Source organism: Oryzias latipes, chromosome 4 (genome assembly GCF_002234675.1).
Source record: "Oryzias latipes chromosome 4, ASM223467v1".
Lineage (NCBI taxonomy): Eukaryota > Metazoa > Chordata > Actinopteri > Beloniformes > Adrianichthyidae > Oryzias > Oryzias latipes.
The window spans coordinates 29394323-29419565 of NC_019862.2; the positions used below are offsets into that span (position 1 = coordinate 29394323).

At 40.6% G+C, this 25243-nt stretch overlaps 1 protein-coding gene across 1 annotated transcript; it reads right to left on the reverse strand.

Moving 5' to 3' along the window:
* Positions 1-89: 89 nt before the first annotated feature.
* On the reverse strand, positions 90-24919 carry fyco1 (FYVE and coiled-coil domain containing 1). Its single transcript, XM_023954549.1, has 18 exons — positions 24838-24919; positions 22975-23092; positions 22041-22147; positions 21705-21830; positions 20065-20171; positions 18291-18434; positions 17999-18092; positions 15467-17917; positions 11592-11684; positions 9634-9752; positions 9384-9551; positions 8426-8578; positions 8085-8314; positions 6287-6437; positions 3946-4023; positions 3638-3848; positions 3016-3125; positions 90-1837 (listed from the first exon to the last, which is right to left on the reverse strand). Exons 2-18 carry the CDS (start codon positions 23024-23026, stop codon positions 1762-1764), a joined length of 4470 nt encoding a protein of 1489 aa, XP_023810317.1. The 5' UTR covers positions 23027-23092; positions 24838-24919; the 3' UTR covers positions 90-1761.
* Between the last annotated feature and the right edge of the window lie 324 nt (positions 24920-25243).

Consider the following 25243-nt stretch of genomic DNA (forward strand, 5'->3'; position numbering starts at 1 on the left):
TTCATCATCTTATACGTCTATCTTTATTTTTTGTTTTATCAGTTAGAAACATAATATTAAATATTAACATTATTAAATAATTTCAAAAGGAAGACTCGACAACACTTTATTTTGAAGGCCAACCTCCTTCCACGCAATCTCTGCGGCTTAATTGACTTGAACCATAAAATTCTGCCCATTGGAGCCACATTGCGTCGCCAAACACACGAAATTTGGTGCTAGGAGTCGTGAATTCGACTATTACAATAGGAAAGCAGGACTGGTTTCTTTTCTATACCCCTGTTTCAACATTTAAATATCTTGCTATCAAATATTCTGTGGTAAACTTCCTGAAAACGAACAACAATTCCATTCAAACTTCAGAAGTGCAAACAGAAACTTTGCATATTAGAATAAAATGTAAGCAATACATTAGAGAGTGCATTTTTCTGGCTCTTGACTGCTGAACATCCAGCCTGATAATAGCCAGTAAAAAAGCTCCAAAACAACAAAAAAACAGAAAATGCATGAATGCACAGGAAGACATTGTCTATTTTCTGTCACACAGAACTTACAAAGTTTATACTTGGCATCGATGTACAGGATGGAAAAGTTCGTCTCTTAATCCTTCCTGCCATACATGAAAACATGCAGTGGCTGCTGCAGGCATCATCACTCCCACACATATAAATGAGTAGTACCAAATATGACACAGGTATGTACTTGTCAGGTAATTTATAGTATGAAAAAGGGAAATTTTATTTTATTTGTCAGCTTAGAATAAAAATATCACATTTCATCCCTGAAAGCAGAATCGAAATTGTGAAACTCAGTTTAAAAATAAAAAGGAAACATCAATGATAACAAATGTGCGATTTTGTGCAAAATATCATGTTGATAATTATGTTGTAATTTCTTGTAGATTGCATAGGGTAAAACAAAACCACATACGAAAAAAACGAGATCTGCGCCATTTTCAGGCACTTTGAAAGTCGTGTAGCTCTTCATCTGAACAGTCAGTTGTAAATTAGGACAAAAACTTGGCTTTAATGACAAATATAAACTTGGTGTACGCCTTAAACCGTAATAAAGATGGCTCAAATGGGCAGGTTTCTACCCATTTTCCTTTCCCAGAGTAGTTGAACTTACTAATACTGCAGGAAAATTAGAAAAGCCACCCTGCAAACAAAGGTTTGCACATTATACAGATATTAATATTTGTGTTTCTACAATACTACTGTAGAAAACATAAATGCAGTTTTAGAAAAAAGCCCTATGAAAGTTGCATTTCTGCCCCCTTTTTTTTTTTTTTACTTTGGATGGCAAATTAAAAAACACTGATTGTGTTTTTAACCAACCACCAACTTCAGAAATGTCCTAAAATCTTTATATTCTCACACAGTCGACGTTTAACAAATTGTTTTTTTTCTAAAAAGCACACTGGTATTGTTCAGTGATTGTCAATGCCAGTTTTTGCAGCATACATGGAAAAAAGGAGGTCAAAGCAAATATAATCACAGAAATCGAACAAAAAATAAATTGCAAACTTTACTGAAATAATTAGTAAATGTAAGGAAAATCTTAAACAGAAGTTTACTTGGGAAACATTTCAAATCTAGCAGATCCAAACACAGACTCCTTTGACCTTCTGAGTATCAGACATAGAAAAAAATGTCCACTAACAAGAGGAGGAATCTGGATTGTTGCGATGTCAGACTCTCTTGTGCTGCAACACGGACATGTTGACCTCTGAGTGCGGTGGTGGAGGGAGGGGGGGTGGACTCAGGGACCGTCACTCCCATCATAGATCACAGGCTTCTCCATGTTCAGATGATAAAAAATTTTCTTGGCAACGAACCTGTTCAAAAATAAAAAAGGCTCTGATAAATAAATATGAAATATTGATGAACAATTTTAAAGCCTGAGTCACATCTGCCCTTGTTGGGGGTGGAAAATGGGGGGGGGGGGGGGGTCCGGTGCAAGCAGGTGACCTGCAAGAAATTTTAAGGTGGTAGAGCTTGGAACGGAGCAAAACTGTTCATGTCCATTTTTTTCTGCGTTCATTCAGCGGGCGACAGATCGTAGTCATACAACACGTGAGAGGAAGTAAGGAGGAAGCAGGTGAGACGCAGGTGTTGTTGTACAGATTTTTTATTTTTATAACAGCAGGCAGACTGGCATTAAAAAAGACTCATAAAAACAAGTGGGGATGGTTTTGAGAATCTTCACTTAGATGCATTTCTAGTGCTGTCCGAATCTACAATTCCAAAATCGGGTGACCTAGAAATTTCCCACAAGTCTCTGCGAAAAACCAGTGTGCAACGATGCTCACTAGATTGGCCAATACAGACCACAATGCATTGCGCTTGAACAATTTTTGCCAAAGAAAATGTATTTAAATGTTTTTTTTTAATAAACCATCAAGGTTTTTATCTTCAGAAGACAGTGGACTTATAAATGATCGTTGCAAAACGCTCATCTCAATGACATTGTTACTTCGTGAAATCGATGACGTCGTATTTGCCGTTTAATAAAAAAAAAGTAGTGAACGTGGTGTCCGAATTCCTTTTAAAATCCAGGGCACTGGATAGTCCCGTACTATCTAGTTTTATAGTAGTTAGGGGTTAGGGTGGGAATTCGGACACAGATAATATTTTTTTTGACTCGGCTACACTGCATATCGGCGCATGCTACAACACCTGACTGACGCATCACTGCCACCAAGTGGTGGGAGGCTGCATTCAGATCCCGCGGCCCTCGCGGCCCACGGATTTAAAACAGATTTTTTTTTTGCGGCCCACTAGTTGGCGCTCACGGACCAAGACTGGGCGGCGGCCCCATGGCGTCCTACGAACATTTGCGCGTCACGTGCAGCATTCGTGTGTGATCAGTAAGGAGCCAGTACACACACCTACTAACGACTAGAGTGTAGCGTAAGGACAGCATCACCCGTACACCCCTACAAACATTTTACCATGCTATTTTTGTTTCAGCGGTAATGGGGGGAAGCGTGGACGGAGTTTGGGTCGTTCGTACCGTGAGAAGGAGTTGTCGAAGATGAGAGTGTAGAGGCCCGGGTGCCGCACTTTCAGTTGTCCCTGGACGGTTTCTTTATGAGAATTGCAGCGAGTCAGAGGAATGAGGACCTGAGAGCAACATCAAAACAACGACCTTATAAAAAATCCTTAAGAACAAATCACCCTCTGTGTGTGTGCGATGAGGTGAAACAGCAACATGATTATGATTATTATGATTATTCTTATTAACTTGGTTTTAAATTTAAATAAATGACACAACAGTAAAAGGAAGATGAAGGATGACAAACTATTCTAAACCTGAGATCTCCTTAGTGCAGGATGTGCAGACTCTTTATTGAGGTGAATTTTCTCACAAATTCATATTTAAGAAAAAAATGATCATAGTCTTTGCCAGGAGGCCCCACCGTTTTGTCTAATTCTAACTGAAGAATTGTCTTCTTTGAGCTTTCAAATCATTTGATCTATAATTTAAGAACTTTGCTTCTGACTAAAAAATGTGCAGACTTCAGTTGAGCTGATCTCAGGGGGCTGGCGGCAGGTTAAAAACGGTTCTTTGATGGTGTGAATGCAGTTCTTTGCATGCATAAACAGAAGTGTACGCCATCGGCCGCTCTCTCTACCTTTGACTGGTCCACCTGAGCCTCACAGGACTCCCGGTAGACCACACTGAAACAGATGCTCTTGGGCTCTGAGGAGAACATCCAGCTGATGGTCGACCCGCAGTCACTCACAGCAACTGTGATGACGCTGTAACAGCTGGATTTGATGAAAAGCTCCCTGGAACCGTCCCCAAACTGAGAAATGTCTTCGGTATTCAGAGGGACGGTCATCCTGAAATGACAGATTTAAATTCAGGGTGCGTGAGAGACTCATTAAATCAAGTAGAGAGGCTCATTAAATATGCATCTAAAACGGATCAAAGACTCACGTGACTTCTGCCGATTTAAGAAGGTTAATCTCAGAGTCCTGAACGGTGGGAGCGTGCTCTTCATCAGGGGTCACATCTCTGCAAAATCCAACACAAGGTAATCCACCGAGAGATCTTATGAAACCAAAAGACACGATGAAAGTGCTAAAGTGTGCCCTTCGCTTTGAGTCGCTGCAGAGTGCAGCATACTGATGCTCTTCTTTGAATGTCGCTAGGAAAATGAAATGAACCTATGTGTTTAGGAGGTTTTTTATCGCCAGTATGTCATGGTTTGTAACATCACATCTTCTCTGTGTAAATGCTGAGGCGACATCCAATTTATGCTGAGGTACTCAATGCTGAGGTACTCAAAGGTATGATTACCAATCAAAAAACGCTAAAGATCATTCTTCATCAGGAAGGAAACATGGGATGAGGAATAGGAGACCGTTCTCAAGAGATTTTTTCTTTTCCAGAGCGCAGCGTTGTGTTTACAGCGTTTTAAAAACACACTCAGGCTAAAGTTGTGAACACATAAAATGAGATCTTTTGATGCCGTTGTATGAAATATGCATAAATTATAGCTATGAGCTACGTTGTATGCCCCACAGGTGCTACCTGCCCCCACCACCACTTTTGATCCGCCCTCACTATATGCCCCTCACTCTCCCCCTTCTGCCCCTGCCTCCCTGGTCACAGTTTCACGTGACAAATTCGTTTAAAAAAACACTTTTCTCAGAATGGAAGCTTTTCCGTTGTTTTATCTCCATAGCAACCATTTTATGTTTTGGTCGCCTTGGGGTGACGAACAGGTCGATGTAATTTTTTGAAGAATCTGCAAAAGTAAACTTTAGGATTTCCTTAGCAACGTAGGTTTTTGTTAACGACTCACACATTCCTAATATGTTCATTTCGTATCTTATACAGTATTGTTCAGCTTGAGCTAAAGATTCATGCAATACATTTTTACAATATTCCGGTAGAAAAAAATATGCATTAATGGGGAACGCAACATTTTTGAACAAAATCTACAAATTTACTTCCAACAATTTTCTCCAAGAAGCTTTCCAATGATGCTCGGGGAGTTAGGAGGCGATCGATGGAAATCCCTAGCAGGAGTTTGAATAAGTAGAGGGCGCTATAGGCGATTTTTTTTTAAAATTAAGATCTCTTCCTCAACGAAGTTTCTTTTGTGGTTGTCGACTTAACCTTTTAGCATGTGTGTGACATTGCGTAAGGTTCGCTCTAACAAAAGCTGTCTCTTCCCACATTGTGTGAAAATGTGAAAATCGCCAAATTTCACACTTTGCCACTAAACGGCCACAAAGTTGTAGGTCCTGTGAGATTTTGGCCACATTCCTTTTAGTTATGGTTTCTCCCGCTGTGATGTCATCATTTCTTTGGGAGGTGGGGGGTCATTCACCCAACCAAAATTCCTTTTTATTGGGTAGTAGTAGGTGTGTGCAAATTCTGGGGACTTTTAGAGTTTGTGGGGGAGGCCAATTATTCGCTCAAAGGTGCAGAAAGAAGGAAGAATTGTGAAAACAATCTGGTCCTTCAGTCCAGGACGGCTGGTAAAAAAATAAAAAAATAAAAATAGCAAGAAACTGGAGGACTGACGCTCCTCAGAAACGTCCACGCCGTCAGAGGACATCATAGACGTGTGGGAAGTACTGAGAATTTGTTCCTATAGTCTGTTTTTATGAATCCACAGATGCACTATTAACCCAATTCATTAAGACTCAGGGATATTGTGTGTGTAAAAATGTGTTTTTGTTGTGTTTTGAGAGTGCTGTCATTTTTTAAAAAAGGAGAGGAACTTTTTAACCTGAGAAGTATTTTCATGTTTAACTCATGCAGAGAAAGAACTCATGTAAAATGGAAATGTGCTTCTGTTTTGAAATTAAATAAACAGTAAAAATGAGGAATTCAGGTTACTGTTAAATGACAAGTAATCGGTTGATAACAGCTAAATTTACATATTAATGAACGCGTATGTGTATATGTGCATGTGTACACATAGATACATAAATATATATGTACTTGGTGAAGTATTTTTGATTGTACATTTGAGGCATATTTGTCAGCTTGATGTTTACTTGTGTTTCTGTGTAAATTGTATCCTGTCCATTTTGGTTAATGTTGGTTTTTTGTTTAAAAGTAGTAAAAATTCTAAAAGCCAACTAGACTTCAACAACTTCATAAGAGGTTGTGGCAAAACACAGATTGGGACAAGTATATTGTTCTAGAAAAGATGGATCTTTTCCCTTCTTTCTCCTCCGGAGCAGAACAACGCAGACGTCTCCAGACTCTTAAACTGAGCAGGTCAACAATCCGCTCTGGCTTTCTTGGCGACACTCACTTCCCCGGGGCTCCCTGATGCCGCAGCTCTGTCTCTCCCTCCGAACCTCCTGTGGTCTGCGAGGCGGCGTCGCTGTCGTAGACGCCGTTCACCTCCTCCTCTGTGATGATGTCGAACAGCCCGTCATCGGATCTGTCGCTGGAGTCTGCAGCTGAGCAGCAGAAAAGGGTTATTTCATTTAAAAAAAGCAGAAAGTGTTGAATTGTTGAATTACATAATCTAATCTTAAAACAATATTTCTGATAAAACTTTTACTTCCCTTCCTATTAATTACCATAGATTATATTTTAACATAAGTAGAAAAAGTGAAATGAATTCTTTGTTTTGTGGTATTTGTTGTCTTTCGTTAAAATTCTTTGCTCCTGTATTGCAGTTCATTTAAAATGACTCCTCCAAAATTAGGCTGTAAACACACTAAAAAAAAAATCTATTTTATGTTATTTAAAAAGTATGAATTTGCACTTTTATCTGTGTACAAAATACAGATCTATCACAACGACATCATTCAAATTTGAGCTTTCTATTGATATCCCACATGAAATTGCTGTAAAAATGACATCTGAAAGTCAGAATTGAAATGGAATTTTATGATAAAGTAATAAATAACAGATGATGCTGACGTGTGTCAGTGTGACCTTTTTCTTATTAATGACTTTATGGCAGCATAAATGATTTTATTTTGACTATCGTTCCAGTGTTGAGGACTTCCACATCCACTGAAAGCTACTGCATTGTTTTAGAGAGAACAGCATGACATTATGAGAGGTATTAGCATTTCCCCAATCGGTGTGTATATAAGAGAGTAGGAGATTCTACATGACAAGATAAGGATTTAAATTTAAAAAAAGTGAAGCCCTCCAATTTAGTAGCTGATTTGTTAGTGGCACATCCACTTTTGATTTCTACTTTCTGTAAACTTTCTTCCCTTTTTTGAATTAACAGAAATGTACAAGTACAGAAAAGGTTCTACTACCTCATTAGGACCGGAAAGGGTTTTCATTTTTAATTATTGAAGCATTTACAGATGGCCAGCAGTGAGACTGGGGATTGGGACCGAAAATGGATTTTTATTAATTTATTTTATTTTCCAACGTGCCAATAACAACTCGGCAAGAAAACACGATTGAAAATAAAGAAATACATCTAGACAACATAACAAAAAAACAAAAGAATGAGAACATTTCTAACAAAATTTAGGGCGTGTTGCAGGTTTTACAACACATTCTCATAATTTAAACATTTCAAGAACTCATTGTGAACATGAAACACAATAATAATAAGTTGGTATTTGTACTGACGTATACAGATACCGTACAAAAACACCCATTTTGGTGCTTAATTTCTGTGTCTGTTTCAGACATTCCATAGGTGGGGCTGTGAGGGTGGGCGGAGCTTCAGTCAAAATGCCAAAGGTGAAATGAGCGGATGTTTGTCTGTGCTTCACGGCAAAATATTCTAGTTCAATGGCCTGATGGATCAGAGTGACGTGTTCATGTTGCGGGAAAAAAAGGCCGTCGTTGTGGCGATTAGCGGTGAAATACGTGTTTGCATGCAGCGCTACAGACTGTCAGAAAGACGGAAATCAAGCATCTTCGGCACATCCAAGCGCTCTCCTCCCTCACCTCCCCGTGCTGCTTTGTCAAATTTAAACCTTTTTGGAAAAAATTTGCATTTTTTTTATTTGTTGGAGAACTGTTTAGGCACCGGGACCATTTCAAACGTACCGGTTTTGCACTGGATAAAACCCAACCCATCCCAAAGGGAGACACTGGAGCAGAGTGTACAGCAAGCCTCTCACCTGTTACACTGGGCGTAGGTTTGCATGGAGCTGACTCTGGAACAGGCTGATGTCCAGCTACGGGTGGAGAGGACGCCTCATCAGAGGGACTCGGCTCCGCCTCAGTGGATTTCTCCACCACAGCACCACCTTGCGTGTAACAGTCTTTGCAGCAGCGCTCCTTCTTCCCGCTGTGCTTGGGCGTGACGTAGTAGTTGCTGCAGTAGTAGCAGAAGATGCGACCGCAAAGCCTGGAAGATAAAAAATGCATGTTGCAAATGGGGGGAAAGTGTTCGTCAAAAGTAGATGGGCGCCAAGACTTGACACGGAAAGGTGGAGAAGGATTTGAACTCGGAGCCCACCTGCAGTGATGTCTCCGCAACCACCAGGTGAACTGACCCTGACAGCCGAGGCAGTGTGTGGCCTCGTTATCCACCAGCCACCAGCGCTCCTCTGCTCGCAGTCTCTGCTCAAACTCCAAGGCGTCCGACTTCTGCCACAGAGCGTCTTTGTCCCTGAAGCATTTCCCCAGAAAGATTTCAGAGCCAGTCAGTGGGATTTTTGATGATTTATTAACATTTGGGCCTTTAGGAAGCTGGAAGGAGGATTTACTGTAAAAATTCAACACATCTGGAAACTGAGATAACCATGTGTCGGGTCAACTCATCTGTATTGCAAACTAGATAGAAAAACCTCCTTAAACAATCAAGATATTTGTCCAGGTTTTTAGTTGTTTTAACTTCTCTTTACTTTCCAAGCTTTTCCTTCAAATCAGCACAGTCGAGGATTTTGTTGTCTGCTTCAGAGCTAGGATCTAGAAATAAGTTGATTATTTTTTAAATGAGTCAAAGTCCTCCTGCTCCATCCAAACTCTTGACTAATTTTAAACTCTGTAATTTTTGGTTCAATTTTAAGGAGGATATTTTTGGCATTTGTTGGTATTAATTTGGAAACAAAAGTAACTGCTAGTTATAGATTTATGAAGATGGACCAGCTTGTGCAAAGATTTCCATTTTGTTCACATTTAAATAAATTACAAAAATGCAAACCATTTGCTTAGAACTAGCAAAAAAATACTTACTATTGGGCTGTAGAACATTCAATTTGAAGTAATTTGATCTAACAGTTAGCTTTTTACGCTTATTTTTCCCTTTTTGAATGCTTGTGTCCACAACGTCTCGTCTCTCACCATCTCATCATGTTGTTGAACATTTGTTTTCAAGTACAAACACTTCCAGCCACTCAGGCAACATCATCCAGAGAGAAAGCAGACGCGTTTCAATGAGAATTCCTCTGCCTAACGTGAAAGACGGATCATACTTTATCAGCTCTATCAGCCGCTCCTCTAGAATGGTCTTGGTTCTGCTCAGGTCATCGATCTCCGCCGTCATCTTTCGGTGCTGGCTCATCTTCTCAGCTTCCGCTGTCTTCAGTCTCTGCTTCAGTTCCTCGCACATGTCTCTCGCAGCAAAGTGAGCCTCTTCAGCGCTGAGGAGAGCAGAAAACACAAAACACTTCCTCTTTGCCTTTTTAGGAGAAACGTTCAAGCACCCGCGTTCAAAGGCTGCACCTGGTTACCGCACGTCTCAGCTGCACAATCTCGCTGACGTTCTCCCGCAAAGACGCTTCTGTCTTTGTGATGTGGGCGTCTTTCTCACCAAGAAGCTGCAAGTATTCTTCATTTACGCCCTTTAAAAAACAACAAAAGAAAAAAACATCCACAACAAAAAACACAACTTCAAGTCAGCAGTTTTCTTTTGAGGTTAATTAAATAAAATGATTGTTTGAATAATTTGATTTGACAGTAAATGGAACTGTGATTGTTCGCGTCGCAGCTTCTAGGGGACATGAAAACAAGGTTAAAAGTTTCTTTGGAATAAAACGACACTGCAAAGATTGACTCTTTAGACCCTCGTTTAAAAAAGTCTTACTTTCTGTCTTGCAAGAAAAATAATCATATCAAGAAGGTTTTTTGACAGCAAAATTTTCAAAGTTTAGGAAAACATGTTTTGGGACTAGAGTAGAATTTCTTTCTTAAAAAAAGAATTATTCTATTGGCAGATTTTTTGCCTATTTAAAAAAATAGTTTTTCAAATTTTAAGAAATTTTGATTTATCTGTAGGTCTGTTTTTGCAGTGAAATAAATCTCAAAAATATGAATAAAATCTAAAAGGATGAGATCTTGAAACCTTTTGACCTCAAAGCCAGTTCAGAACTTTACATATCTAAAGAACACAATGCTGAAAAAAAACAGAAACAATCTCTTCCACAAATTTTAAATCAAACATTTTGGACTACACTATAAAAGGTTTAGGGTTAGCAAATTATTTAATATGAGGTTAAATCTGTTTAACAAATTTTTTCAAGTACTTTTCATTTACTTGTGAGTCAAAACAACTTAAATAATTAGTTCAGCTTCATCAAAAACTGAGTTTAGATCAATTAAGTTCTATTGATGCTGATACAATAAAAATATGTTTTATTTGAATTAATAAAGAAATTCCCAAAACAACGCAATAAATAATGTGAACTTTGTTGGGGAAACGTAATGATAAATTTGATAAAACCACTTGCTAGCTTAACTCAACATATTAAGCAGTTAGTTTACTTAGTATTTAGTTGAGTATTTTTTTTGCAGTTTACATCGGCTTCTTAAACGCGGCTGTCGGTCGGAGTTAGAAACTGAAGCTACGTTCACACTGGGCTCAGAAACGCACATTCAAGCCATCATTTCCTATGACAAGTCTATGTCAGTGGTGTCAGAATCCAGGCCTCGAGGGCCGGTGTCCCACATGATTTCCAACCAACATTGAAGCTCCTCATTGGCTAAACCACACCTGATCCAGGTAACCAGCAGCAGATAAGGCAGGACTCCTAGAAAACCAGCAGCAGGCCGGCCCTCAAGGCATGGAGTTTGACGCCCCTGGTCTATGTCAAAGCATGTACAGTATATGTGCATTTCAGGCTTCCGCGTTCAAAACTCGCACTCCACTGTGAACACTGTGGGCTAAACGCGCTCAAGGATCCACACACCTGGTGTGAACGAAGCATTACACAAATCAAAACAGTCAAAAAAGTCATCTTAAACTACTTTGTTTGAAAACAACAGGCTACAAAAAATAACTTTACACTAAACGTGATCTTAATTAACTATTTAAGAACCATTACTTTATTAAAACAGTTTTAAAAAATGGGAAAATATATATATATATATAACATGCATACTTTTCTTTAATAAATAAGATTTTCATTTATTATCAATGACCTGTCAGGCTAATGTAGCAAAGAGTAAAGTGTATATGTGTAAAGTAGTTTAGAAAAACATATTCTGGGATGTTGTCCCAATGATTCCGGAAAAACATTTAAAGTTGTTACATCCTGAAAATGCAGAAACATTTTATTTTCATGACCGTGCAGATGAGTCATTTTACTGAGACTGCACCGTTTGACCCCCACCAACATTTCACACACAACATCTGCACCAGGAACATCCGTCCAATCAGATTCATGCTCCGAGATGAAACAGACCTCAAGCTGGGACACTTTGGAACGCAGACTCGACCCGCAGCTCAGCTCCTCCTGCAGCCGAGCTTTCGTTTTCTCCAACTGCTCACTCACACTCTGGAGAAACAGGAAGAGAACAAGGTCACGGCTAAATGCTGAAGCCTTCAAAAAGGGATTTATTTCTGACTGACATTTATTTGTTAAAACACATCATATAATTCCAGACCTTAACCTCCTTATTATCGCAGTAAGAAACTCAACGATGATAGTTTTAAAAGTTTGTCCGTTGCTTCTTCTGGGATGTGTGGACCGTTATTCACACTTACAGCAGGGACAGCAGCTTTTGCACATTAGGACCGTGTCAAGCAGCAACTACATACAATTTGCGCATATTGCACAGATGAAAATTGGTCATAAGTGAATATTTGTGGAAAAGGTGAGAGAAGTTTTGGCCTTTATGTGAAATTTTCTCAGATGTATCATGAATGAACCACGTTAAAACCAAAGAAGAAGAACGAATAAACCACGCAGAGAACACGTAAACCCTCGCTTCATTGAATTTGTTCACTTTGACGTTCAGAGCACTGAGCAGAAAACCCATAACGTCAGCAGCAGAGTCACAGCCCGCCATACTCTGCCCTCTCCAGAGACCCACCTTCCAGGCAGCCAGATGGGGGGAGTAGGAGACCCCCGCTCGGTACGGACTGCTGGAGGGGTGAAGAATCAACCGATTTATATACCTGTCAAACAATACGGCAATTGTGCATGAACCGTGTGTGATTATTGTGCTGTTAATAGGAAATTCATAGGTCATTCTTGTGTCAACTACATCACTTTAACGTGATGTGAGCTGTATACGTGATGTAAAAGTTACACATCAGTAGTGCATAGGTGAAAGGTCCATCATACATGCGTAGAATGGTCGTGGAAAGCCATAAATTGCATCTCATAAAAATCCGTTAAAAAAAACATTTACGTAATAATTGCGTACAAACTACTGCCTAATTTTGAACAGCTCAAAACCCAATACACGTAAAGACCGAAACTCTCAACGGACATCTGCGCACGTTGATGAACGCAAGAAACACAAATGAATTCGGCATTTCGCGCAAGAATCATAAAAAAAATGAAATTTCACCGGTGGAAAAAGTGCAAACTGTACGTAGCGTCAGCGTGACATGGACTCAAGGTACCGTTAAGACGCTCCTACAATAAGAAATGCTCAATAAGCACAGGTCTGAATTAAAGTTTAATTAAAGCATCATAGGAAACGACAGTGTTTGTTGCTAAGTTACCAACATCCATCAGCTTGTCTACCAGGGAAAACACTGGATAGTGTACACAGTCACTGGGAGAGCATCTATAGGCTGGTATGATGGAATATTGTGGGTTATCTAACCATATTACTGTCTTCAACTGCAAAACAGTAGCCATACATTTGTTATGTATAACACAGACAACAATGATACCAACAGACAGCCATCCAGCACAAACTAAAAAACTCTTCATACTTGGACCATCAGTCTGCACTGAAGGTTTTCAGAGTAAGAAAAAAAGGAAATGTGTGTGTGTGTGCGCGCAACACTTTCATATAACAGCGTGGAAGAACAGCCGCAGCCCTAAAAGCATGCATTTCTCTGCAGTAATTGGATTGACCTGAAGTAACCTTCTTCAGCAACGCAGGAAGATGAATCATTGACCCAAACAGAATGAGAGGGAAAACACACAGGAGAGCCCAGGAGTGTGCGGACTTTGGAATTACTCTGGACCTTCATCAGTCAGGAGTTCCTGTGGATTCACAGCAGGCTCCAAATCAACCCCCCAGCGCCCGTCCCAAAGAGGCTGAGCAAATGTGGCGTGTCATCAGCAATGCTCAGCAAGTTCAGAGGTGTCCTCGCCAATTCCATCAGCGCCGTGTGGCAGCTGCACGAAGGCCTGAAGCCAGGGCACGAGCTCCAGCGCAGCAGGGTTCCCCACCCTTCCTGACAGTTTTCATGCTAAGGTCAACGGGGGGCTTGCAACGTCATCAGGAATGACACAGTGAAGCTTCATTCTGCTTCGATTTTGCTGAAGCAACAGAAGTTTGACCTCTAGAAGACTGAGAATTGGCTTCTTGACTGCAATCAGATCTTTGTTTTCGTTCTATAATCCTGGAAGGTTTGAACTTCGAGAGTTTGAACGAGAGAGAAAAGTGTGAAAATATTCACATCTGTCTGAGAAAAGTGTATAAAGTGGACACAGAGAGATTTTACTGTCTTAAAAATAATAAGTGTAAAAAATAGAGGTGACTTCCGGTACTTTGTGCATTTTGTCTATCTTGGTTTATTATTAGAACACTATTCCCGCGTAGTCGCATACAGCCGTACCGGGGTTGACCAGTACAGGAGCTGTTGGGTTGTCCGGGTTCGTGGAGGGTCGTAGAGAGGAGCGGCTGCATCACAGCTGTGCCTTGCAGTTCCATTGACGCTTATAAGGCCACCTCGTGAAAATGGGACGTAACATTGTCGCGCGTGTGGCAAGTGTTTCGTAAACTATTCACACGACTAATGGAGGTTACACACACATATATGACGTACTAATGATGCTGTCGTAGAAATTTGCCGCACTCTAGGCGCGCCGTAGGTATATTTTTCCTCATCGGAATAATGCGTCAAGTCGTCAAACTGGGTCACAGAGAGACAGAAGTGACATTCTTCACTTCATTCAGACGCAGCTCCAGCAGTCGATGGTGAAGCTCACCGTACGGGGAGAGTCTCTGAATGATGTCATGAACCCAGACATGGAGACGCGATTACCGATGCTTTTGTAGAATTCTTTAAAATAAACAAACTTGATCTTTTAACATCATAATATTAATAATATTCCATTGTGTCCATTATTCATTCACTCTTCATTCATAATTGGTGATGGTAGAGGCGTGGCTGCCAGTTCGCGCCTACGGCCCCTCTGACCATCACCGGGATCATTCATGCACATTCATGCTGGTAGCCAGCAGCGTTAAGGGTCTTGCCCATCAGTGAGTGATGTTTATTGCTCACCATTGATATGGTAATTGCCCCCAAGTACCATTGTTAATTCCCCTCCGGGAATCGAACCCTGGATTCCTGCGTGGCAGCCTTCTACCTTACCAACCATCTGTGTCTTCTTCCATTGTAAATGAGACATGGAAATATACAGTCAATGCTTCTACACACCGATAAGACTAAAAACTTTGGACAGTAGCTCCATCTGCAGATGAACACATTTCGGGACAAGCGTCGAGCAGTAAATTTGATGCGTGTCCAAAGAGAGGCATTTGGGTAAACGCAGCATTAGGAAGGTGCGGGTACTGGTATTGACTGCACGCACGGGGGTGTGCAGGTGATGCATAGGTGCCCGTAGGACGCTTGTAGGGTGTCCACACAAACTACACGCCGAGTGTCTGATTTCCTCATTTCTAACAGCCAGGCTGCAGAAAGGAGCGCGCATGTATCACACGAACAGCACAAACGTGAAATAGCAGGCCACACCCCTTCCATTCATAGCGGGCTCAGGAGAATCTGTCAATCAAATGCTTCAAACGTTCAACACGAGACCACCTACTTTTTATGAGGCATCCGATTGGTCAGTTTATAACTTGAATAAGTTGTGCTACAGCAAAAATATCAAGAAAAAAAAGGATTAGCAAGAACATGTTTTTGTTCTTTTTCTCTATAACATTACATTTTTGGTTGAAAAGTGTGTTTTAATGTAAGCGATAATCTCTGGATTACTGGGAAAAGTAATCCAATACTATAATAAATAACTTTTGTAATGCATCCCTCCCATACGTATAATACAGACAAAAATTATTAATGATAGGTCTGAGATGAACTAACTGCGTCAGTACAGTCCTCACTTCCAGCTGGACTTTGACTCACCTTTATCTGGACCTGATAGCTCATGTTCTCCGAGCTCATTTGGAACCGGACAGCCGCCACCTCTTCCTGAGAACTTTCTTTGATGTTTTGTACTTGGTTTCTGGTCTTTTCCAGTCGTTCCTGTAGCTCCGCGACGGTGCCTGGAAGCATTTCCTTCTTCGCTAGCTCTTCTATTAAAGTTGTATTCTCCAGCTGCAGTTCCTCCGTGCACCTCCTCAGTTCCTCCACCTCCTTCTCCAGCTCCTCAGTCGCAGCAGCCTTGCTGGCCCATTGCCCTCTGACCTCCTCCTTCTCTGCGTTTAGCTTACAGACGCTCATCCCCAGCTCTGCCATCTCAGTGTTTGCTCTGTGAAGACTCTCGCGGGTCTCGCTGTTCTCCACTGCCAGTCTGTGGTTTTCCGCTTTCAGCGTGGAGAGCTGTTCTCGAAGGACAGCGGTAGACATGGTCAACTCGGCGCGAGCAGCTACTTCTCGATCGCGCTGCTCTATAAGCTCCTTTTCTGTCTTCTTTAACTCCATGAGCTCAGCGACGTGCTGCTGGTTCACTGCTTCAGTTTGGGATTTGAGCTGCTCGGTCAGAGACCTGAGCTCGTCTCTCTGGGCCTCTGTCACCTCCAGCTGGGCTTGGAATTTCAACTTTTCCTCTTCCGATCTCTGGACTTGCACCCTGAGCTCCAGGACCTCTGCCTGGAGTCTAGAGACCTCGGCCATGCTGACCTCCAGCTGCCTTTCTACCACGTTTAGCTTACCACTGACTGTTTGTTTATCCTTGGCATGAGCAGAATCCCTTTCCAGCTGCGATTTCTCCAACTCCCGATTTTCCGATGTGATTCTTTCAATCATCTCAGTCTGTTTTGCACATGTTGCCTCTGCACTGGTTTTTGCAATCTGAAGCTCCTTCTCCTTCCTCTGTAATTCTTCTAACGTGGACTGCATCTTCACCAAGTCCTTCTCTTTACTTTCTAATTGAGCCTGTGTGGCTTGAAGCTGTTCCTGAAGTTTGGCTTGAGATGCTCCTAAAGTCTCCTCCAACTCTTTGCTGTTCTTCCTAACATCCTGAAGGTCTGCCTGCAGACGCGCGAGAGCCGCTTGGATGGCGTCTTTCTCCTCTCGCAGGCTCTGATTTTCCTGCTCCAGACGCTTTACTGTTGCGTCTGACAGCTTCGCTGTCATTTCCGCTCGCTGCAGACTCTCATCCAGCGCGCGGTTGTCTTCACACAGCCGCTGCTCCTTTTCATCCACGGTCATCTTGGTATCTTCTAGTTGACCCCTGAGCTGTTTCTCAGAAGCCCTCAGAGCTGCAAGTTCAGCCTGTAGCGCTCGCATGTTTGCGGTCATTTCCTTCTGCAGCTCCTCGCTCTGACTCACTTTGGTCAGCAGCCTTTCCTGTGATTCTACCAGACTGTCACACTCCATCTTGAATTTTTCCTTGTTTGAGGTTTCTTCTTGGATCTTTTCTTTGTACTCAGCAAGTGTGGCGATCAGTTTCTCCCTGTCGGCGGTTAAGTTCAGGTGGCTGGTTTGTAGATGTTGTAGTGTCTCGCTGCTGGAGCTAAGGTCTGCGTCTTTCTTCTTAAGCTGTTCTCTAAGTGCAGCAATTTCCCCAAAGTTTTTCTGCGCGACTTCCATTTCTTCTCGTGCCTTCTTCTTCACTTCTTCCAACTTATCCTCTCTGTCTTCCAGAGAAGTCTGGAGATCCTGCAGCTGCCTCTGCATGTTTCCTGCCTCGTTTTCTTTCACGGTCAGTTCCCTCTGGAGCTTTTCGAGGTGATTGCATAGTTCCTCCATTTTTTTCTCAAATTGGGCGTTCTCTTTAGCAAATGCTTCGAGTTTTGCCTCAGCCTCCTTTGCCAGTTCATCTTTGACTCTGAGGTCCTCTTCCAGCTTTTTTCCCTGCATTTTTTTCTCATCCAACTCAGAGACGGCCTCCATCTTCCCTTTCTCTGTTTCTTTTAGTCTGTCCAACAACTCATGGATCTTCTGCGCCGAGTCGAAGTGAATGGCCGCCTGCAAACCCTTGTCATTCAGAATCCCGTCTAACTTGGCCATGAGCTCTACGCTTTTCCCTTCTGCAGCTGTCAGCTTCTCCTGAAGAAGGACACTCTGAGCTTCCGAGGCTTTTCCCTGAGTCTTCAGTTCCTGTACTTCTCGAGACAGACCTTCATTTGCCTCCTTCATGGCCTTGAGCTTTTCCTGATACTCCTCTTGGGCTGAAAGCGACACATCAAGTTGCCTTTGAAGCTCCTCGATGACACCCCTGAGCTCAGCATCTTCCTCGCCAAGCTGCTGCACCTTCTCCATCAGCTCTCGCTGCTTGAGTTCCGACTGGTCCAGCTCCAGGCGAAGGCTGTCGACAGTGCCGACATCCTCCATGCAGGCGGGCAGCGACTCATTCAGGTCATTCAACAGACTTTGTCCGTGGTCGAGGCTGGAGGGAAACTCTGATGCTTGCTGGAAGGTAAATGGAAAGAGAAGTGAGCTGTGCACACATTTGCTAGAACACTTTAAACTGCAGACGTAAAGGACAAGTACCTGTGAGTAGGTACTGGCAAGGCTGTTGATGCTCGAACTGCGACTGGGGGGTTTCCACGTGTGGCCAGGGGAATTTAAACTTCCCAGCGTCCTCCTGTAGAACATAACAAGGTCTGTTTTTACAAACCTTACCGGTGGAAGTTTTGTTTTTGTTTTATTGCTTAAAAATCGCTCAAGTCTGATTTTTTTTTCTTTTCAAAACAGTAAAGCAAAAGGAATTTGCTTTTTGCACTGAATAAGTCTCACACTAAGGCGGCATATCGATGCACCAGAGGGTCTGCCTCCAGGTTACCTTGCAAATGTTGGCCAGGATGCATCCAGGTCATGACCTCTGGGTGCAACATCAAACAGAACCTGGTTGAGGTCATACAGGTGGCTGATTATGTCGGCGCTGAGGTCAGGCTTCATGAAGGGACTCTTTGCGTTGTACCAGTCGCTGTGAGAAGACAAGTGGCGGTTTGGTCACAAAGAAACAAGAAACGTCTCTGCATTTCGAATCATCTGCTGATGTTTAAACGGCCCTGATGAGGAGACGTCACTAAACATAACCTAGCTTATCTCATTTAACCAGATATCAATGTATTAGCCACATTTTTATTTGTTTATGAGCTTTTTTTTAAATAAAAACTAGTGATTAAAACAGAACAAATCTGAACCTCTGCCTGCCCCTTTTGTAAACATGCTATTATTATTACTATTATCTTTATAGCTTGTACCATATAGATTGCATTTTAAATATCAAAATGTTTGAAACAAATTTCGCTAGAAATAAATAATAAATTCTTACATTAAAAGCTTGTAGAAAATCTGTTTCTTAGACTAAAAAACAGCCTTAAGCAGTATATGATTCAATAGAGTTTTGAAACTAAACTTGTTTCTACTCTATAATATCCCACAAACATTGAGGTCAGAGACGTTTACGGAGCTGCAATGCCTGTTATTAAGGGATTTGCAAACATTTTTATTACAGTACACAGACGCATTTTAGGAGTCATCAAATGCTGAGTTTGCAAATAGAGCAACGTCTGTTTAGCAGAATGTAGAAGTTAAACAACTATCAGGTATTAACCAACAGTGTAATCAGAACGTCTCATGTGTTGCAGGTTGCCTAGTCACTTCCACACAACGTAACTGTAGTTTTATAAACAGAGTACGACTCAGGAGGGATTCAAATGTGGGCTTTGTCTGCAGACAGTTGACGTGTTAATATTTGATAGTAAAAAGAGAGAAAAGGATGAAAAATATTCAAATTGAAAGAAAACACCAGGTTTAAAATCGCATTTTTGATAAAAGTAAATCTACTGCAACAGGGGGATCTCATTAGACATAGGGTGTATTTTATTTTGTAAAGGATCTAATATGCTGCTGTCAAAAGTATAAGAAGTTAAAATTATTGTATTAAGAACAATAAAACACTGTTATAATTCCATTATTGTCAATATTTGATGGTCTCATTTTTGGCACAATGGCCACAGAAACATGAATGAAGTATATTTTTAAAAACATTGAGATGGACGAAGCTGATTTGCTGTGGAGACCAAATGGCTGTTTTAGCTGTAAAAGCACGCAGATTGCTAATCTACACGTTCAAGCTGCACATTTCAAAATAATAGCGCTGCCTCACATATTGATTCAATCATTGATCTAATTGATTGCTATCAGCTACACTGAAAAAACCCCTGCAGGAGTGGATGTTGACCCACTTTTAAAATACAGCACAGATAGTAAGTTTTGTTTATTGTGTTTCAAAGCTCTTCCTCTGTAAGTCAGGAAGATAAAATCAAACACACATGTAGGGGTTTTCATGAAAACAATTGTCCTTTCACTCTTTTAAAGACTTTTAGGAACTTCATGGTCAGAATTTGCAGAACTTGGGCTTCATCTTTAAATGCCAAAGTGACAATAACTAGAGAAATAACTCTTGATTTTAATTGTAGAGAAGTGAAGTGACAAAAAAAAAAAAAAAAACCAGGAACAAAACAAATTGTTATCAACAACTAGGCAGACTACTACCTCACTTTCAATGTTGGAGGAGATCTGACCTTAAAGCCACGCATGAACTTTACCTGGTGACTCTCTGGTTTAGCAGGCACTGCTGCAGCGTGTCGGCCAATCGCTGATGCACGAGGGAGTAGCGAATGAACGCCCGGCCTTTCCCCAGCGATGTTTTCAGCTACAACATCAAACACAGTTACACAGTTTAATGCACTTTAGTTCAGGTATTGCATATACGTGATAACGCAATGTGTAAAAAAGATAACAAATGTTTCAAATAATGCACGGCAAAGCAACTTTTCTAAAAAATAAAAACAATAACTGAGCAAAATGATCGTAAAACAGTAAAACACTTTGTACATTAAATATTCACACTTGGCTGAATTCATGGCTTTTATCTGAGTCCTGCTTCTTTTTTCATCTGCCTTTATCGTTGCTGCTTCCCAATGGTGGATCACACCTGAGCCAGGTAACCAGTAGTAGGCGGGACAGGGATATATCTTTAAAAACATGTGGACTTTTGGCCACTAGAGCGGTGGTCCTGAAGCCCCCGGGCAACGGGCCAGAACCAGTCCATGGGACAGTCGGTGCAGAGCCGCCAAGAAAAAAACAACACGGCCTGCCGTTTTTTACTCCATTTTATTTCCAATCCGATTCTGAAGGAAGTTTTATTTTGGATTCCATCCACCACATCTGATTTATTCATGTGGAGTCGCTGGGTCACGTGTCAAAAATCCATCCGCTACTTTCTTAAAGCGGCTGCGACAACCGCTAAATAGAAACCACTAAGCTAGCCAAGTATTTGGAAAGGTTCTTTTGGCAGTAAAAACCCAGAGAGGAGACAGAAGAAGAGTCGTTGACTTCAAAATAAAAGAAACCTGCATTTAACAGAAAAACACCAGGATTCCAAACATGGATTTATTGTGACAGTTGTTCCCACAGACTATAATGATGATGCAGAATATCCTACTGTCTAATGTTACTATGATGCTGCTAATAAAGTTGTTCAAACTGTGGATTCATGTTTATTTTAGAAAACACCAAATTTAGTGACCGTTTTTGTGAATTTATCCGTCGTACCTTCAAAGTCGGACGAGGCTGATTTTATAAGCTTCTCATTTTGACAAATAAGGGTTAAAACCTACATCACATTTGAATGGTTCCTGCATGAAATCTGGTGAACAAATACAGTTTAAAGCAGCTGCAGATATTTTACAAAGGATGAAGTTAAACTTTACTTTCAGCCGGTCCGTGAAAATATTATCGGAGACCACTGCTCTGGAGAAGCTGAATTTGACACTCCTGGTCTGAACTCGTATATTCAATTCAATTTAATTCAATTTTATTTGTATAGCCCAAAATCACAACAACAGTCGTCTCGATGGGCTTCGAAGTAAAACATGAACTCAAAAGGATCATGAATACAAAGAGTTCAATAGGAAAATACTAAAATGAACTAACAAACCGACAAAGCTATTCTGGCATCCCTGCCCTTAGACCCCCCCCTTCCCGGTAAGGAAAAACTCCTAAAAAAACGGATTCCGGAAAAAACGAAGAAACCTCAGGGGTGCCAACATGAAAGAGGGATCCTTATATATATATATGATAAGGATTCCGATTCATAACCTTTTCCGACACTCATGGGGTTACGTAGGTGACCCAAACGTACTCAGTCGCATATTCACGCTGCACTGATAAAAAAAATTCCCACCTCGCTGATGGATCTGACAAATCGGATTCCGTCATTGGCTCCTTTGACTTTGGCCAGACAGTCATTGAAATAATCCCAGTAGTCCTTCTTTGTACCCAGAAATGTGGTTTTTACCTTCAGATCAAACTGAAAGACAAAGACAGGCGTGGAGAGAGAATCTGTTGAATGTCAGACATTTGCCAAAGGATGGAAAATGGCACGAGTTACACCAGAAGATTTACAACAATCTCCAGAAAGATCAGTTATGCGTTTTGTTTATATACAATGCTTATGGTACATGCATTGTTTAAAATGAGGGTTCTTATTTCAAGTGGTTCAACACAGCAAAACTCTCACCTGAAGCAGGTATTCCAGTCTGTAGGAGAATTTGTGCAGGTTGGTGCTGTCATCTGTGATTGGTTCCTCGCTCTCCTTGTATTCTTCTGAAAGTTCTTCCACAGCCTCTGAAATAAAATAAAAAATAAAAAACAACTTAAAGAATGAAGATAATAAATGAAAGCAGAAGCTTCTCTTTCCAAAGCTGAGATGAGTCGCATGAACCAAAGAAAAGCTCTAAAAGGCCGAAGCTGGAACCAGCAGGTGATGCTCGATAACGAACGGCTTCACTGGAAACACATAGAGATTCAGTAGTTTTACTGATGCCGCCAGTGAACTGAGCTGCAAAGGAGAAAACAGCTGTTGATGTTGGTGACAGTGACAAACATAACTGATTTGAATTTTCCTCTCCGCTGAAAAAGCTGTTTTTGGTGTTTCTAACATGTTCTTGTTCCTTTTTCTGACGATAAATAAACAAAATTAAATTTAAAACTGCATTTCTGAGTATTTATTCATCGAAATTGTCGTGGATTACTAATAGACCTTAAAATGCATTTTGAAATAGAGGGAATTTCGAATGAACTCCTGCCGCTCTGCAGAAACTGTGTCTGAAAAAACGTCACAGGCTAAAAACTGCATTATTGCAATTAAAAAAGTACGGAGAACACATTGAAAATAGATTATAGGATGATCGGAGTGGGACTTCTAGGTTTAGAAGAAGTACACTTGCCTCGTCTCCCGCTAAAAACTGAAAGAACAAGTGATGGCTGCTGCACACGCTTTGTTCTACTGCATGCTAACAGACGTCACACCACTATGTCTACTGGAGGAGTTGTAAGAGCTAGACTGTTTCAGATGTTACATTAAAATCCCCTAACTTTTCATTTTCTATACGTTCAATAACTTCAACGTCCTCGCAGACACCCAGAGGGAAGCGGGCTTTAAGCCGACGTACCGTACAGATCTCTGATGATCCTCTGGAGCTGGCTCTCCCCAGCTGCAGCCATGGCTCCAACGGTCTGTCCCTGACATCCAGGGGGCTACATCCACTCCGCCGAATCAGATCATCGGCCCTGAAACATGAGTGAGGCACGAAGGAAGCAAACATGAGGGCATCAGACAGTTTTGAGAAGTTCACAGCACTGAAGCACACTGCAGGCGACGACATGAAGTCAGAAAAACGGACAGAAAACATTCAAACCACTAAAAGAGAAAGAATTCGATTAAAAAGTTGGTCCAAGTACAGAGAATAAAATCTTTATGGACTTTTGTCCCAATAAGAGTGAATTCTTACACCGCTTCTTTCTTTGACATCTAAATATTTACATAGCTGCTATAATCCGGTTCTTGTGCTATCCCAGGCAGACGAGAAATCCTGTCCAACGTTGCCATGGGAGGGATAACACGTCAACGTAAGGGTGGGTCATCTCGACCCCACAAGATAGCTCCTCTATTTGGAGTTATAGATTGTTTTGTTTTCGATCTCCAAATCGGCACTCGGAATGAAAAAGTATTAATAACTTTTCTTTTTTTTTCGGTTTAAAAAAAAACAAGAGGATGTAACAACGTCCCGTAAACAAACATGAAATATATTTTGACAGGAGACAAAAACAGCAAAAAATACCCAAACAGAAAAAAGGAAAAGGAGTCAGATCTTAACTGAGCTTCCATCCTACATTCATTCAGTAGCTCATTTATTAATCGTCTCATTCGGGAATATGCCTACAGTCCTACACAATATGTTTGTATTGAGTTTTTCATTTGGTTCTCCATTAAACAATCTCAAACTTAAAATTGTAAATACTTTTTTTTCCACTCCACCTTTTATTGAAGACATCTACCTCCATACGAAGGGAAGGGGTTCGTTTTTCAATTACGTTTATTTTTTTTAGTTTTTTTGTTGGAGATTTGTTTTATTTTGCCAGTTTACAGCAAAGATATTTCTTTCAGTTACTAATAATATATAAGAAAAGCACTTTTCTTTGTTCCCTCTCTAAAATGTCATTAGGTTTTTACCTAAAGTATAAATAACTGTAAACATACGTTAAGAACCACATTATGGCAGCTATGTTTAAAAAATAAATAAAACATATTAGCGTTAGGATTATAAAATTGCTTCTTTCAATTAATTAAACTCTATTTGACCATAATTACATTTAATGTATTTAATATGACGTGTGTGTATTGAACCTAAATATGTCTTTTTATGATTAGGAGCACTTATAATCTAAGGAAAACAGCAGAATGTTATTTTTCATTTTCTACTCCATTTTTTAATTAATATCTGGAATAGATTTGTACTATTTTTATTTTCTATGTTTCCTTTGTTTTTTTGATTGCTTGCTACCAGCAGGTTGTGTTGAACAATAATTGAAGAGCAGAAAAGTTTGTGAACAGAACATTTCCACCCAAATAAAAGCAAAAATAAATGGTAAAATAAGATATAACCGATGTCAAATATTTTGATTTTATTTCATTTACTTACAAAAAACAACATTTGTTGTAACGTTTAGCTCGAGGCTAAATATAGAAGGGAACGTAAGTTGTCTTTAGACCAATAAATCATCTCCAGCCGTGACTATTTTTCGATTTATAAGGGAGTAAAGTTACTTTATCGAATACAAGATGCAAATTTTTAGCGTCTTTGGTTTTTTTTAAGAAAACGCACAACAGCTTGATATTTCATAATATTCTGAACAGATATTTTATATATAACTGAATCACCAACATAACACGATCATCTGACACTCTAATGTCTTTTTAAGTAGATTCGAAAGAAAAGAGTGACTTAAAAACCATTAAAAAAGTGTTGACTTACTTTCAGAATTCAGCCAAATCCAAAACATTTAACTCCCAGTAGGAAACAGATCAGACAAACTTGTTGAAAGTAGTTTGACTGACAGGAGAAAGTCTACTGTCAAAGCGCTATTCCAAACAAGGACCAATGAGCGAGAGGCAGAGGGGCGGGGCATCAGAGCTGCCAAGTTTGGTTGGCGGAGCAGCACAAACAGTGGGATCATATGACAGATGACAGCTGGAAGAGAATCCCGCATTTCTTTGTTTTGTTGAAAGCAGAATAACTCACGGAGGAAAATTTCAAACAAATGTTGTGCGGTCATTCTTAATTTATAAATATAAATCAGTTTATGTCTTTGTTTAAGAAAAATATTGTATACTTTATAGAGGAATTTTCCAGCTACAGAACGCCTCAAAGTGCTTTACAT

Bases quoted from the DNA above. Each gene is read 5' to 3' on its own strand.
- fyco1 (XM_023954549.1), bottom strand. From the start codon at position 23,026: ATGGCTGCAGCTGGGGAGAGCCAGCTCCAGAGGATCATCAGAGATCTG. The intron at 22,148-22,974 runs GTACGTCGGCTT...ATTTTATTTCAG, and splicing joins GATCATCAGAGATCTGTACG to AGGCTGTGGAAGAACTTTCA. The intron at 1,838-3,015 runs GTACGAACGACC...ATTTTTGAACAG, and splicing joins TTCGACAACTCCTTCTCACG to GTTCGTTGCCAAGAAAATTT.